The following is a 12330-nucleotide window of genomic DNA, read 5'->3' on the forward strand; positions in this document are numbered from 1 at the left end:
GAATCGTCTCTTAAATAAGAGATATACGAGCCGTTTCTTAGCCGAAAAACGTAAAAAAAAAATAAAAAAATGTTAAATCATGAGTTAAGAACCCTGGCTAAGAGACCGGGGTTAATGATGCCCTAAGAAACTAGTCATCGGATGAAAGCATGCTTAGTACATAGTACATGTGGTCGAAGTCGATATATAATGAAATCCCATACATAAACCAATAGTCGGGTAAGACTTCAAGATGTCGAACGTACGGACATTAACATTCCTAATGTTACTTCCACGTACATATGGTCAGAAACGTTACAAATGATTCATACATTTCTATTAAAACAACTATGATGTTGTCGTATTGGTTATCCATTCAATTAAAATGAGAAGTTGAAAAAGATGGTCTCCATTATTTTTGTGGAAATGAACAAGCTAGAAGAATACAAATAAAGAGCCTTTAACAACAACGAGGAAGCAAGTGGGAAACAATGGTCATGTAACTTGTGATTCCATTTATTTCTTTGCAGTTTCTCATAATCTCATAAAGAAAATCCCAACTGAAAGACAATAGAAATTCTGAATTTGAGCCTTTGAAAGATATAACAAAGACAATAGAAATTCTGAATTTGAGCAAAAATAAATCATTCTATTTTTTGAATGAACTTATACGAAGAAAATTTGTATCTGATGAGAATCAATCAAGCATGTACGTTCCATGTTCTATCTTGCTGTTCAAGCAGGAAACGAAGCATACAAATTTCTTGGGACACAAGGTGATTCCCTCCAAACCCTAGCGTGCAGCTTAAGCAATTCCTTAGCCTTTTCTTTAGTCTTGTTTCCGCAACTCACTTGAAGCACCAAACACATCTTCGCCACAACTCCCAATTGCAACATCTCCTGCAACAAACAAGGCGTAGCACAAAACCTCCCAATGGAAAGCAAAACCCTAACCGCCCTTTCGCTAGTTATCTGAGAGACCCTCAATATCTTCTTAGACACAACGGCAATAGCCGCACCATGATTCAAAAACTCGGCTCTTCCTTCAGCACACTGACATAGCATATCAAGAACCACCATAGCCATCTCTGAGTTTCTTCTCTCGGATGAGAAAGTTTCATCCATTAGAAGCTCTATTATCATAGAGACCGCTCCAGCTGCCACAGCCTTGTGCCTATTCCTTCCCCATGGACATATAATCACCAAGATCTGCATTGCTGATGTCGTTGCCTTGTGAGAGATCTGATCACTCAAGATCTGAACCACTTCATTGAAAAGCTCACGTTCCAACAATATGATCTGCATGGGATCCGCAACTTCAAGAATCTTCTTGAGGAGAAAAGCTGCATAGGCTCTTGATTCGTAGTTCCCACGTTGCATAATCTTAGTCAACGTCATTACAAGATTAGTTCCCTTCTTGTTGTTTAAGAGACTCTTGCGTGCTTCCTCCGATGTGTCGAGATGGTAGAGTATGCTTAAAGCTTCGTCCATTAAGCTCCTCGAAGAATCAAACCGGTTCTCCAACATGTTTGACTGACACAAATCGTTGGATGTATCTACGGAGTTGCTGACGATATTTGCCAAGAACTCTGGAACTCCTGCGGCTTCTAAGCACCTTTTGTTCGTTGGATTCTCCGACACTATTTGACGTAGCCGTTTAAGGCATTTGACTTGGTTCTGATACGAAGATGAAGAATCTTTGATGAGTTTTTCGATCTCGGACTTAGAGATTAGAGGTTTTGGTGTTGCGATTCTCTCGATTCCGTAGGATGCATTGAGCGTACACCAAGATTGGATTAGACGGCGAAGAGTGTGGTTTGGTGTGAGATCGGTCTCGGTTATGACTTGTTTGGTGACCGGACATGAGTTGTTCTTACCGGTGAAGAGCCATTTCTCGATGCTGTCCCTGTCGTAGGTTATCCCGGTGGAAACTATGACCGGATCCTTCATGATATCTAGAGAGATTGGACATAGGAAGAAACAAGGAATGTCTATCTCTTGATCCATATAACTCGCCGGAAAATATGGAGAAAAAAAGTGAATCTTGATGAATAAATGGATCAACAAAGAATCTCAATAAATGAAGTTTTTGCTTTATCAAAAGTGTAGTAGTTGAGATTTATGAGATGTGAATTGTATTGAATAAGTTAGCAAGAAGAGAGAAGAAAGTAGGGTTTATATATAAAAGATTGAAGAAATATTCAGAGTTATTACAAAAGTCAAAACACGGAAAATACAAGTATTTGTAAACGCTTTTTGGATAGTTGTCCTATTTATTATTATACTATGGAACGTATAATATAGATTTGACTTTTTGGGTACTATAACAAAAAAAAACACAATAATAAATGCTTTTATGTTTGAAAGGGAGACGCATGGAGAGTATTGAATTGTCAAAGAGATTCAGTTACGGCGATGAAAGTGTAAATAGTAACGAAGCCATTGGAGGATTTGGTCGTGGCGGTGTTGAAGACAAGTGGTTTATATGCTTTGTTTTTCGATTTTACTCACATGTCATATTTGCTTATTCCTCGCATCTTTTCTTGCCATATATCCTCTACGTGACATTGTAAATTTATTTATTTGATTCATAAAAAAGAAAGCTAAAATTGACAGCATATTTCAAAACTAGTTGATATACTGTTGGAACCGTATTGTAGAGGAAGATTATTGGGTTATTTGTCAGCAAAAACATGATTATTGTTTGGTGATGTTTTTTCTGGTGCAGACAAAACCCAGAGTGCCATCAACGGTTGGATTGTACTTTGTTTCAGGTTCCATCTCTGATAATAGATTTAGACCCATGTTCCTTGATGCTTTCCTTTGTTTCTTTTTTCTAGGCCCTTTTTCACGATGTTTTGAACATTTGCTATTTTTAGTTAATGTTTCATTTTATTTTCGTATTTGTTTGCTCCTTGATCCTTGTGCCAGTGGAGAAGATGTCGCTCATTGACAAATGTCTAATAAAACAAAGAATAAATTTTGTAAATGGTGATGAAGAATTTTTTAATGGAAAAATAAAAAATTGCTAATAACATATTTTTTATAAATTGATTTGCTATTGCATCTCTTTGAAAAATAATTAAAAGCGAGAAAGCATATACCAAAAGGGGGATGTATTGTCTCGGTGGGAATCAATTTGCTAGTTACTACATACCACTTGGGGTTTCTTAAGTCATATCTTCGGATTGCAATGCCTTTGTGATTAATATTTGCATGCACCGATTAAAATAGTCAAACAATATGTTTTATTATAGTTAAAAGATTAATAAAATTTTGAGATTTGTTAGTTAAAAACGTTTATTTTATTTTTTGAACTTGAAACCCTTTATTATTTTTTTAGGGAGAGTTATGAAAATGGCTTCAATTTGTACCCAAAAAAAACATTTTGTGCTGTAAGATTTTTTTTTCTCCGGATATTTGATCAGACATGTAAGTTTTATTTAAATATCACTATTATATTTCTTTAAACAGCGACCATAGTTTGTAACCCCCCCCCCCCCCCCCCTCCCCCCCCAACTTTATCTTTAACAACCGAATAATATTTTCTAACATTTCAAACCGAAAATCGATCGATACTAACACTTTTGTATAACTAAAAAGTGAATGTCAAGGTATCGAATTCGTCCCACCACTAACGTGAATATTAACTTCCGGATGAGAACGAATGTGAACAAGTAACTGATCAAACTTTCTATTTATTTGGTAAAAAGGCATTAGTAACTGATCAACTTGTTTAAATTATTTAACTAATTCCCACACACTCGTCAAAAATGACCAATACGTAAAGAAACAAGCGGCCGTTTTAAAAATAGTTATCAAGAGTGAGTTTGTTCTTTGTGCCAGCAAAATAACGTTTTTATAAATTGAGATCGCTGACTTGTCTTTTTTCTTTTGTGCACTATCGCTGACTTGTCTTTCTTTGAGAAAATGTAAGATAACTACACGTTTTTGGTCAATCAAGTGAAACCATGATATGGGCCAATGGTAAAACAAAAAGTGCAGACATATAGAACAACACTAAGTCAATTAATTTTACAAAAAAAAACACTAAGTCAATTAAGTATTACTTATACAATGTATTCAAATAATACTAGATAATGAAACTGCTGACGTAGTTATTAGTATGTCAAGATGGGAAATGGAAAGCATGGTCTTTGTTCTCTGTTGATTTATTCTATATAATTTGAGTACGATGGATAATACACATTGAGGTCGTCTAATACAAGTTGATAGGTAATCCAAGTAGGTTTTGCCACGGTGGAATATAAAATTTTAAATATGAATGGGTGGCGTAGAGACGATTTATTTGACATGGAGCCAAGACGAAAATGAAGTGTATACAGCTAAATTACATTAAAAATATATGGTCAGAAAATAGACACCTTCATACAGGCTACCACATGGGATTGGATCGAAATATAGAAAATTTGGACGTCATATTATTGGCATTCTACAGAAAACTAGGGGGTTAAATTAGCAGATTCGAACAAAATAACAACCCCCTAAATTCTCTACATAGCTCTTCTTTCTTGATGTGCAAGCTAATATAAATATGCAGTGTCTTCAATGCATACCGTTGGAAGATTTGTCTTCATCACTTGGCAGTATGATTGGGCATAGAAAGTAAAATACATTCTGCACTAAGACCATTTTCAGTGGTTTTTCTCATTTTTTCCCTCAAAATGAAGTAAACTCAAAATGAGTTTGTGATTTGCTCCAATGGTTCCCCTTATTTTCTCCCTCAAATCTTATTATATTCATTTTTCAAATTTTTATATATTGCAAAGAACACTTTTATTTTATAAGATTTTAGATTATTCTCACTTATTTTTAAATTATACAATTTAACCAAACTTCAACTTGTGAAAAGCAAATATTTATTACATTAATAAAAGTACATAACAACATACAAAGTAATAATAGAATTTTACTTAAACAGTACTATTACTATATTTTTCCCACAAATGATCAATCAATGCATTTCGAAGAGAGAAATGAGCTTCTTTATCCTTGATTTGTCTAAACCGACTCAAAAACTTTTGGAATCGGGTAGTTTCGTCTTCAGCTATTTCAACTTCCGGAGGTGAAACTTCTCTTTCAACTACAATTGGTGCATCAAGATCACATTCAGTCAATATTTTAATGATCTTGGTGGATCTGGAATAACCTACCTGATTATTAAGTTATTTTCATCAATATTGTATTAAGTTTTTCTTATGTTTAGAGTTATGTTTAGAGTTGTTAAATGTTGTATTAAGTTTGTTGTGATTTTTTTTTAACTTTGTATTAGTTATGTATCTCAATGGTATTGTTTTCTATTTTATTTTTTAAATTATATAGTATGATTTATAAAATTATAAATTATATTTTAATAATTAATTATTGGTAATTCTATTTTAAGAAGTTTAATCAGTATATACATATTGGGTATAAAGTTATAAAAGTTATGTTTAGTGTTAATGTTTTGTTTATGCATAAAATAAAAATTGTCATAAAATAAAGGATCATTATGTAAATAAAAAAAGTTTGACATCAAAATGAGGTTGTGAATAGTGTTCCCTCAAATTTGATGGAATACTGTTCATATACTCATTTTTTCCCTCAAAATGATGTACTATTGGAGATGAGTTTCCCTCATTTTTTGATGTTTTCCCTCATTTTGGTGCACCATTGGAGATGCTCTAATAGCTTCTTCATCATTATTATATCTACCCTAATCAATTCCAACATGTCACTTTCTTTCCTATTTTTATATTCCTCTCCCCAAAATGGAAACTTTTAATACTTCCGTTCCGAAACTTCCTTTCTTGGAAAGGATCCATCAGATTATCAAATTTCAAGAAAATGTATATTAAGTGGATGACGAAGGAGACTTAGGCTCGGTTCCAAGGTCTGGACCTCCTTTTCTTTTTTTCCTTATAGAATCTATTTTTAGCTCAGCCATGGCGGGTTCACTATTTTTATCCAAATTGATTTGTTTTGTTCTTTAACTAGCCAAAGAAAGAAAGAGTCAAACGTTTGGCAAAACGTGATTAGTCTTCGTGCTTTCCACTAAACCTCCCCCCCCTTTGTTTCTCCAAATCCTTTCCTGGAAAGTTTTGATTAATTTCAGGAAATTAATCGGAGACAACGGAGAGGGGAGGGTAGAGACACAACGATGCCTTCTCCTCCGGAAGAAGAAACTCATCCCAAAAATGATTCGGGCTCGGATCAAACCTCTGAACGCGACACCAATCCACCACCACCGCCTTCGCCGCAATCTCAACCGCCTCCAACGCAAACGCAACAACAATCTTACCCACCCGTTATGGGCTTTCCTGGTTACCCTCAAGCCCCATACCAAAACTACCCAAACCCACCTTACAACCACAACCAATACGCCTACGCACAAGCCCCACCCGCTTCATATTACGGTTCTTCTTACCCACCTCAGCAAAACCCGGTTTACCAAACACCCCCTCCGTCCGGTTTCTTCAGAGGAATCCTCACCGGTTTAGTCTTTATAGCCGTCTTCCTTTGCATCTCCACCACCATAACATGGCTCGTCCTCCGTCCTCAAATACCGGTTTTCTCCGTAACCAATTTCTCCGTCTCCAATTTCAACCTAACCGAACCGGTATTCTCCGCACAGTTTACAGCTAACCTCACCGTCGAGAATCCGAACACGAAACTAACAAGCTACTTCAATCGAATCCAAGGATTCATCTACAACCAAAACGCGGTCGCGGAAGAAGATTTCTTGGCCATGGAGTACTTCCAGCCGGTTTACGTGGAGACCAAGAAATCGGTTTTGATAGGAGAAACCCTAACGGCGGGAGGGGAGGGACAGCGGAAAGTTCCAAGCTGGGTCGGGGAAGAGATGAAGAAAGAGAGAGATACGGGAACGGTGTCGTTTAACCTGTGGATGGCTGTTTCGGTCACTTTTAAAACCGATGGTTGGTCGGCGCGGGAAAGAGGACTTAAGGTGTTTTGCGGGAAGTTGAAAGTTGCGTTTGAAGGAGGATCAGGAAACGGTGCCGTTTTGTTGCCTAAGCCTCTTCCTTGTTTGGTTTACGTTTGATCCTTTTGCCTTGGAAGTTTTCTTCTTCTTGATATCTCTCTTGTAATGTTTGATTGTTTACAAGGTATAGAAACCTAGTAAACGAAGTTACAAAGGAAAAAAAATTAGGTTCTAGGTGGAGAAAAAAAATCCAGTCGTTATTAAATCGATCTTGTAATCGTTTTGAATGAGTACAACAAGAATGTGATATAAATCCTTGATTCAGATATATTTGTATGACTCGTTCAATCCACGGACTGTTTGATCGAGGTTGATTGATAAATATTGGAGATAACTAAGAGAGCAAAATATGTATCTTGTAAAGTATTTGTGGCTGTTCAAATCCGATTATGAAGTGAAACACAAAAAATCTATAAAGCCCAAATCTATTTGTTTTGTGAAATGATAATGATTAGCTGATTTAAATATGTATCATAAAATTTGGATATGTTTTATTTTTAGTTGTGATAGATCTAAATTTGGTGCATATATATAACTTTCATATAAATTATTAATAAACAATATAATAATATCCATCAGTTAAAAAACAATATAATACTATTCATGGGTTGGGTCCTCATGAACACGGACCAGGTTTGTTGGACCTGAAACATCATCATGATGGAAACTTCTCCTAGTTTTGTGTATCAGATTGCGTCAGAATGCACAGAGAGAAATCACTCGAGTCTCGATCGTATGTGTAGTGGAGTAAAAATATATATATGAGATTGAGATATATATATATATATATATATATATATATATATATATCCCGAATAAAGAAAGTTAATGTTAGTTTAGAAGATTTTGTGATGTTAGTAATTGCCTGTTTGTCAATTTTTCAACTTTTTAGGCTAAACTTTTTTTTGGTGGGTAAAAATAGTATTTTCCCACTTCTAAAACTTACTTCTTTTTATTTTTATAAATAATGCAAATATGAAAATTAGAACTCTAAATTATCACTTAAGTTCATACTTGATTTTTCTATTGTGTTATAAATTGAATATTTTAAATTGAAGTGGTTCATTTAAATATGATTAAAGACTATTAGGAAAAAGAGGTTTACGTTGATTATTATACTGAATATCGGTAAGAAAAAATTAATCTTATACAAAACAAACCATTAGCATTTCTTATGTACTTTCTTTGTTTGATTTACTACGATTTAAACATAACATATTTTTGTAATATGCTTTACTAAATTAGCAGCAATATGTATGTACATTTTGTGAGATATGAAGAAGTTAAACTTCAAACTTATGAATTGTTTATTTGAAACGAAAAAGTTAAATCATAACTAATTAAACCAAGCATGAGGCATGCACGTAACCTATTTTAGTTTTCGCCTATATGGTAATACGCAAGATATTTACTTATAATGGTGTTACATATTCACAATCAAATGCGATTATCTACACTGCATTAACACAAAAGGCCAATGCTATGTAAATATAGTACTTATTTATTCATCTATATCAATGATTTATATAGATTGGTTGGTAATGAACGCGTAATTTAAATAGAAATAAAAGGGTTGGTGGTTTGTCTTTATGTAATAAACCTAACAAAATGGAAATGTAACGAAGGAAAAGACACTTTGCAGTTTGCATTATGATCAAATGTAACTTTAAGAAAGATTCGAAGTCTTTAGTTGGGCTGTGGAGATAGAAGTTGCAGCCTGTAACATGACCACGTGGGTCCTACTCCTACTCTGTAAAACGAAGAAAAGGCGGAGACGTGTTTTGTTTTCAAGTCAACAGCCAACACCCAACGCAGGCGCAACACATTGATATGAATAAACACGTTATATTGTTGATCAAAAATATCAATCAAATAATTAGTTATATATCTATAGACTATAGCCTTAAAGCTTTATAATTTGCTTGGGCATTGCACGAATGTTAGCTATTATATCATTATTTAGGATAAGATTGATATATTCTCTTATATATATGGATTTAACGTTGCATTCACTCTTGTTGGGTAAAAACTAGAAAGAGTTGGTGGGCTAGCCGAGTAGGTGACGTTTTATATTAGTACTATATTTGACATGAATGAGATTAATGAAGTAAAGCGATGAGTACAATTGAGAAGAACTGAAAGGAACAAATCCCATACACTAACTAATCGTTATCAACAATTCATCGATACAAAGTAACTTTTATATATTTATTTTTTCAAAAACATTTTAGAGATAGACATAATATAAGTCATCCAAAGATTTAGCTGAGTGTTCTTGAAGTATTAACCACCAAGGATTTATATGGTTAGCAATCGATATCCAATGAAATGTTATATAATATTGTAAGCATTTCATTAATTTTTTTTATTTTGTATTAGATCTCAAATATCTCAAAACTGATACTATAAAATAAGATACGCCATGTTTTAATACTAGAATATTCTACCAAAACCAACCATAAAATGACACATCTAACACCGAAAATAAATTTATCTTTGAACTGAATTCTTTTGATTTACAAAAACTGTAATTTTAGAATAAGAAAATATGTCACATGCGCCATGTTCTTGTCTAAACTAAAATAGTTATACCAAAATAATAAATCCAAAATAGACTCATATTTGAACAGAATTAATCATGAGTGAAACTTAAAATAAAACAAAATAAAATAAGATACATCATCGCAGCTAAATAAAACAAAATAAAATAAAATTGACAAGCCAGCTAAAAGCTCAACTAAATGTCAACAAATAACCATTGTGCATTATATCAACATTCATGTATTCTTTTTAAAAAGGTTTTCTTATTCTCTTTGAGCATACGTGTGTTTACAAGTTACAACCATTTCTTCACGAGTATAGTGAAATTACTAAAACGGTACTATTGCTAAAAAATAATTTATTGAAAAAGAGTAGTTTTTTTTTTGATCAACTGAAAAAGATTAGTTAAGAACTTAAATGAAGCTGTAGTTTAAACACAACGCGCATAGTACATATGCCATTATTACACACAATTTAGAATATAAATATACACAACCATCTTTCTCAGACGCATTGTTTTTCTCCCATCATCACTAGTCACGACCAAACAAAAAGAAAGAAAGAGAGACACACACCAGTGGCAGAACCGTGAATAAAAGATGTCGAAAGATTGTGGTAACCACGGTGGCGGCAAAGAAGCAGCCGTCCGGCGAATCTGCGCCGCCGTAATAGCCTTCATCATCATAGTTCTGATTACCATCTTCCTAGTTTGGGTCATACTCAGGCCCACTAAGCCAAGATTCATCCTCCAAGACGCCACCGTCTTCGCCTTCAACCTCTCGCAACCAAACCTCCTCACCACAAACTTCCAGATCACATTCGCATCACGTAACCCTAACTCCAAGATCGGAATCTACTACGACCGTCTCCACGTCTACGCTACTTACCGGAACCAGCAGATAACTCTCCGGACAGCTATCCCTCCGACGTATCAAGGCCACAAAGAAGACAACGTCTGGTCTCCGTTTGTTTACGGAACCGCTGTTCCGATCGCTCCGTACAACTCCGTCGCGTTGGGAGATGAGCAAGGTCGTGGGTTCGTAGGGCTGATGATACGCGCCGATGGGCGCGTGCGGTGGAAAGTAGGGACGTTGATCACAGGGAAGTATCATATACATGTTCGGTGTCCGGCTTACATCAATCTTGGAAACAAAGCTGCTGGTGTTCTTGTCGGTGATAGCGCCGTTAAGTATACGTTGGTTACTAAATGCAGTGTGAACGTTTAGAACTTTGACGGAGTTGATTGTAAATCTACTTGAGTTGAAATAAATGGAGGATTGGGTCTGTTTTTTCTTTTTGTGTTTCTGTACTTGCTTTTTTGTTTTGTTTTTATCTTCATAAGTTTACTACTTCGTATTCACCAATAATCCTGTGACCACATAGAAGACAGTAACTCAGTAGGATTCGCTGTTGAGTTTATGAAAGATATAAAATATCATAGCAGCAATATCTAGACTGTAATTTCTTCAAGTTTTAAAAGGCAATGTGAAGCGGAATATGTTGTTGGTAGAGACTAGAGAGAGTAATGATGCGAATGAAATATTAATTATGAAATTAATATAGATCGTAGAGTCCGAATATATGCTCATAATAATTTTATAGGATAAAGTAGCATATTTTTGATGGGTTAGTGTTAGAGCACCTCGATAAAGCCTTTTAAAAGAATTTAAAGAATATATTATACTGCTTCATATAATTTATTTATGTAATTAAATTTTAATACTAAAAAATAGATCACTTAAAATTTATAAATATGTTTTCATAGAATTTTGTAGGCTTCATAATAATTCTCATTTGAAAATCTTTTTCATATTTTTCAATATTTTATCATTTTTTTTTATGTTAAGCTTGAGATATCTATTAGAAAAATTGTTTTTAAGAGGCTTGAAGTACCTGTGACAAAAAAAAAAGAGAGGCCTGAAGTACTAAAATAGTCGGAATGCTTTAGAGAGGCAAAAACCTAAAACCATTCAATATCTAGTCAGTCTATTAAACAGGTTTAAGTATCCACCTTTGTTGTATGTTGATGATGTCGATTTTAGGTTGAAAAGTGTAAGTCATATGCTTTTAGAATATAGTATCACTATCACTTAGTTATTGCTCTTCGTTATGATATATGCCCATTAAAGATGAGAACTACACCTCTCAATGAAATCACAGTAATCACTTTTCTATTTTTTTACCAAAAAAGATAGGAACTACACTCTCTAAAGAAAAGTAAATTCCAGATTGGAAGAAAACTCTTATATAACTTATAACTAAGGAAATTCATCAGCCAACGTAGAAAATACTCTGGCATAGTCGATCGGATAAATCCGATGAAAACCGGCTATACAATTTTAGGAAGATCATCCTAGTTATAAGAAATAGCTATCTATTGAAATACATTGAATTTATAAGGGCTTGAGTTTCTGACCATGTAGTTCACTTAGTACGGCTATATAGTTGGAAAATATTCTAAACTCGGGCTAGGCATAATCAGTGGCGGAGCCAGAAACATTTTCTACCGGGGTCAATAATATTTTAATATTAAATATAAATTATATTATGTAAATTTAATAAATTATTATATATACTTTAATATTAAAATTGTTTAAATTAGTTATATATTTCATTCAAATATTTACTATTAGTGAAAACAAATTAAACGATCTCTAGACAAATCTTATAATTATAATTTAATTAGTTTAACCAACTATTAAATAGTGACTTGTATATAAGTGATGAAATTAACCATTTTTGCTTAGTGTAAGATCAACGTAATTGGTAGTTATTTTAGTATATGTAGAGAATTGTAGCAAAATAGC

General features: G+C 33.9%; 3 protein-coding genes across 3 annotated transcripts; 2 read left to right on the forward strand and 1 right to left on the reverse strand.

Moving 5' to 3' along the window:
* Positions 1 to 471: 471 nt before the first annotated feature.
* On the reverse strand, positions 472 to 2361 carry LOC106440054 (E3 ubiquitin-protein ligase PUB22-like). Its single transcript, XM_013881637.3, has one exon. The coding sequence runs from the start codon at positions 1984 to 1986 to the stop codon at positions 715 to 717; it is 1272 nt and encodes a 423-aa protein (XP_013737091.1). The 5' UTR covers positions 1987 to 2361; the 3' UTR covers positions 472 to 714.
* Positions 2362 to 5734: 3373 nt separating this feature from the next.
* LOC106444333 (NDR1/HIN1-like protein 10) lies at positions 5735 to 7339 on the forward strand. Its single transcript, XM_048776772.1, has one exon. The coding sequence runs from the start codon at positions 6140 to 6142 to the stop codon at positions 7040 to 7042; it is 903 nt and encodes a 300-aa protein (XP_048632729.1). The 5' UTR covers positions 5735 to 6139; the 3' UTR covers positions 7043 to 7339.
* Positions 7340 to 9871: 2532 nt separating this feature from the next.
* Positions 9872 to 10887, forward strand: LOC106440053 (NDR1/HIN1-like protein 12). The gene has a single exon (XM_013881636.3). It carries the CDS (start codon positions 10123 to 10125, stop codon positions 10747 to 10749), a length of 627 nt encoding a protein of 208 aa, XP_013737090.1. The 5' UTR covers positions 9872 to 10122; the 3' UTR covers positions 10750 to 10887.
* Positions 10888 to 12330: the final 1443 nt, after the last annotated feature.

This window comes from Brassica napus, chromosome A3, assembly GCF_020379485.1.
Source record: "Brassica napus cultivar Da-Ae chromosome A3, Da-Ae, whole genome shotgun sequence".
Classification (NCBI taxonomy): domain Eukaryota; kingdom Viridiplantae; phylum Streptophyta; class Magnoliopsida; order Brassicales; family Brassicaceae; genus Brassica; species Brassica napus.

Coding starts and splice junctions, on each gene's coding strand:
- LOC106444333 (XM_048776772.1), top strand. CDS start 6,140: ATGCCTTCTCCTCCGGAAGAAGAAACTCATCCCAAAAATGATTCGGGC.
- LOC106440054 (XM_013881637.3), bottom strand. CDS start 1,986: ATGGATCAAGAGATAGACATTCCTTGTTTCTTCCTATGTCCAATCTCT.
- LOC106440053 (XM_013881636.3), top strand. CDS start 10,123: ATGTCGAAAGATTGTGGTAACCACGGTGGCGGCAAAGAAGCAGCCGTC.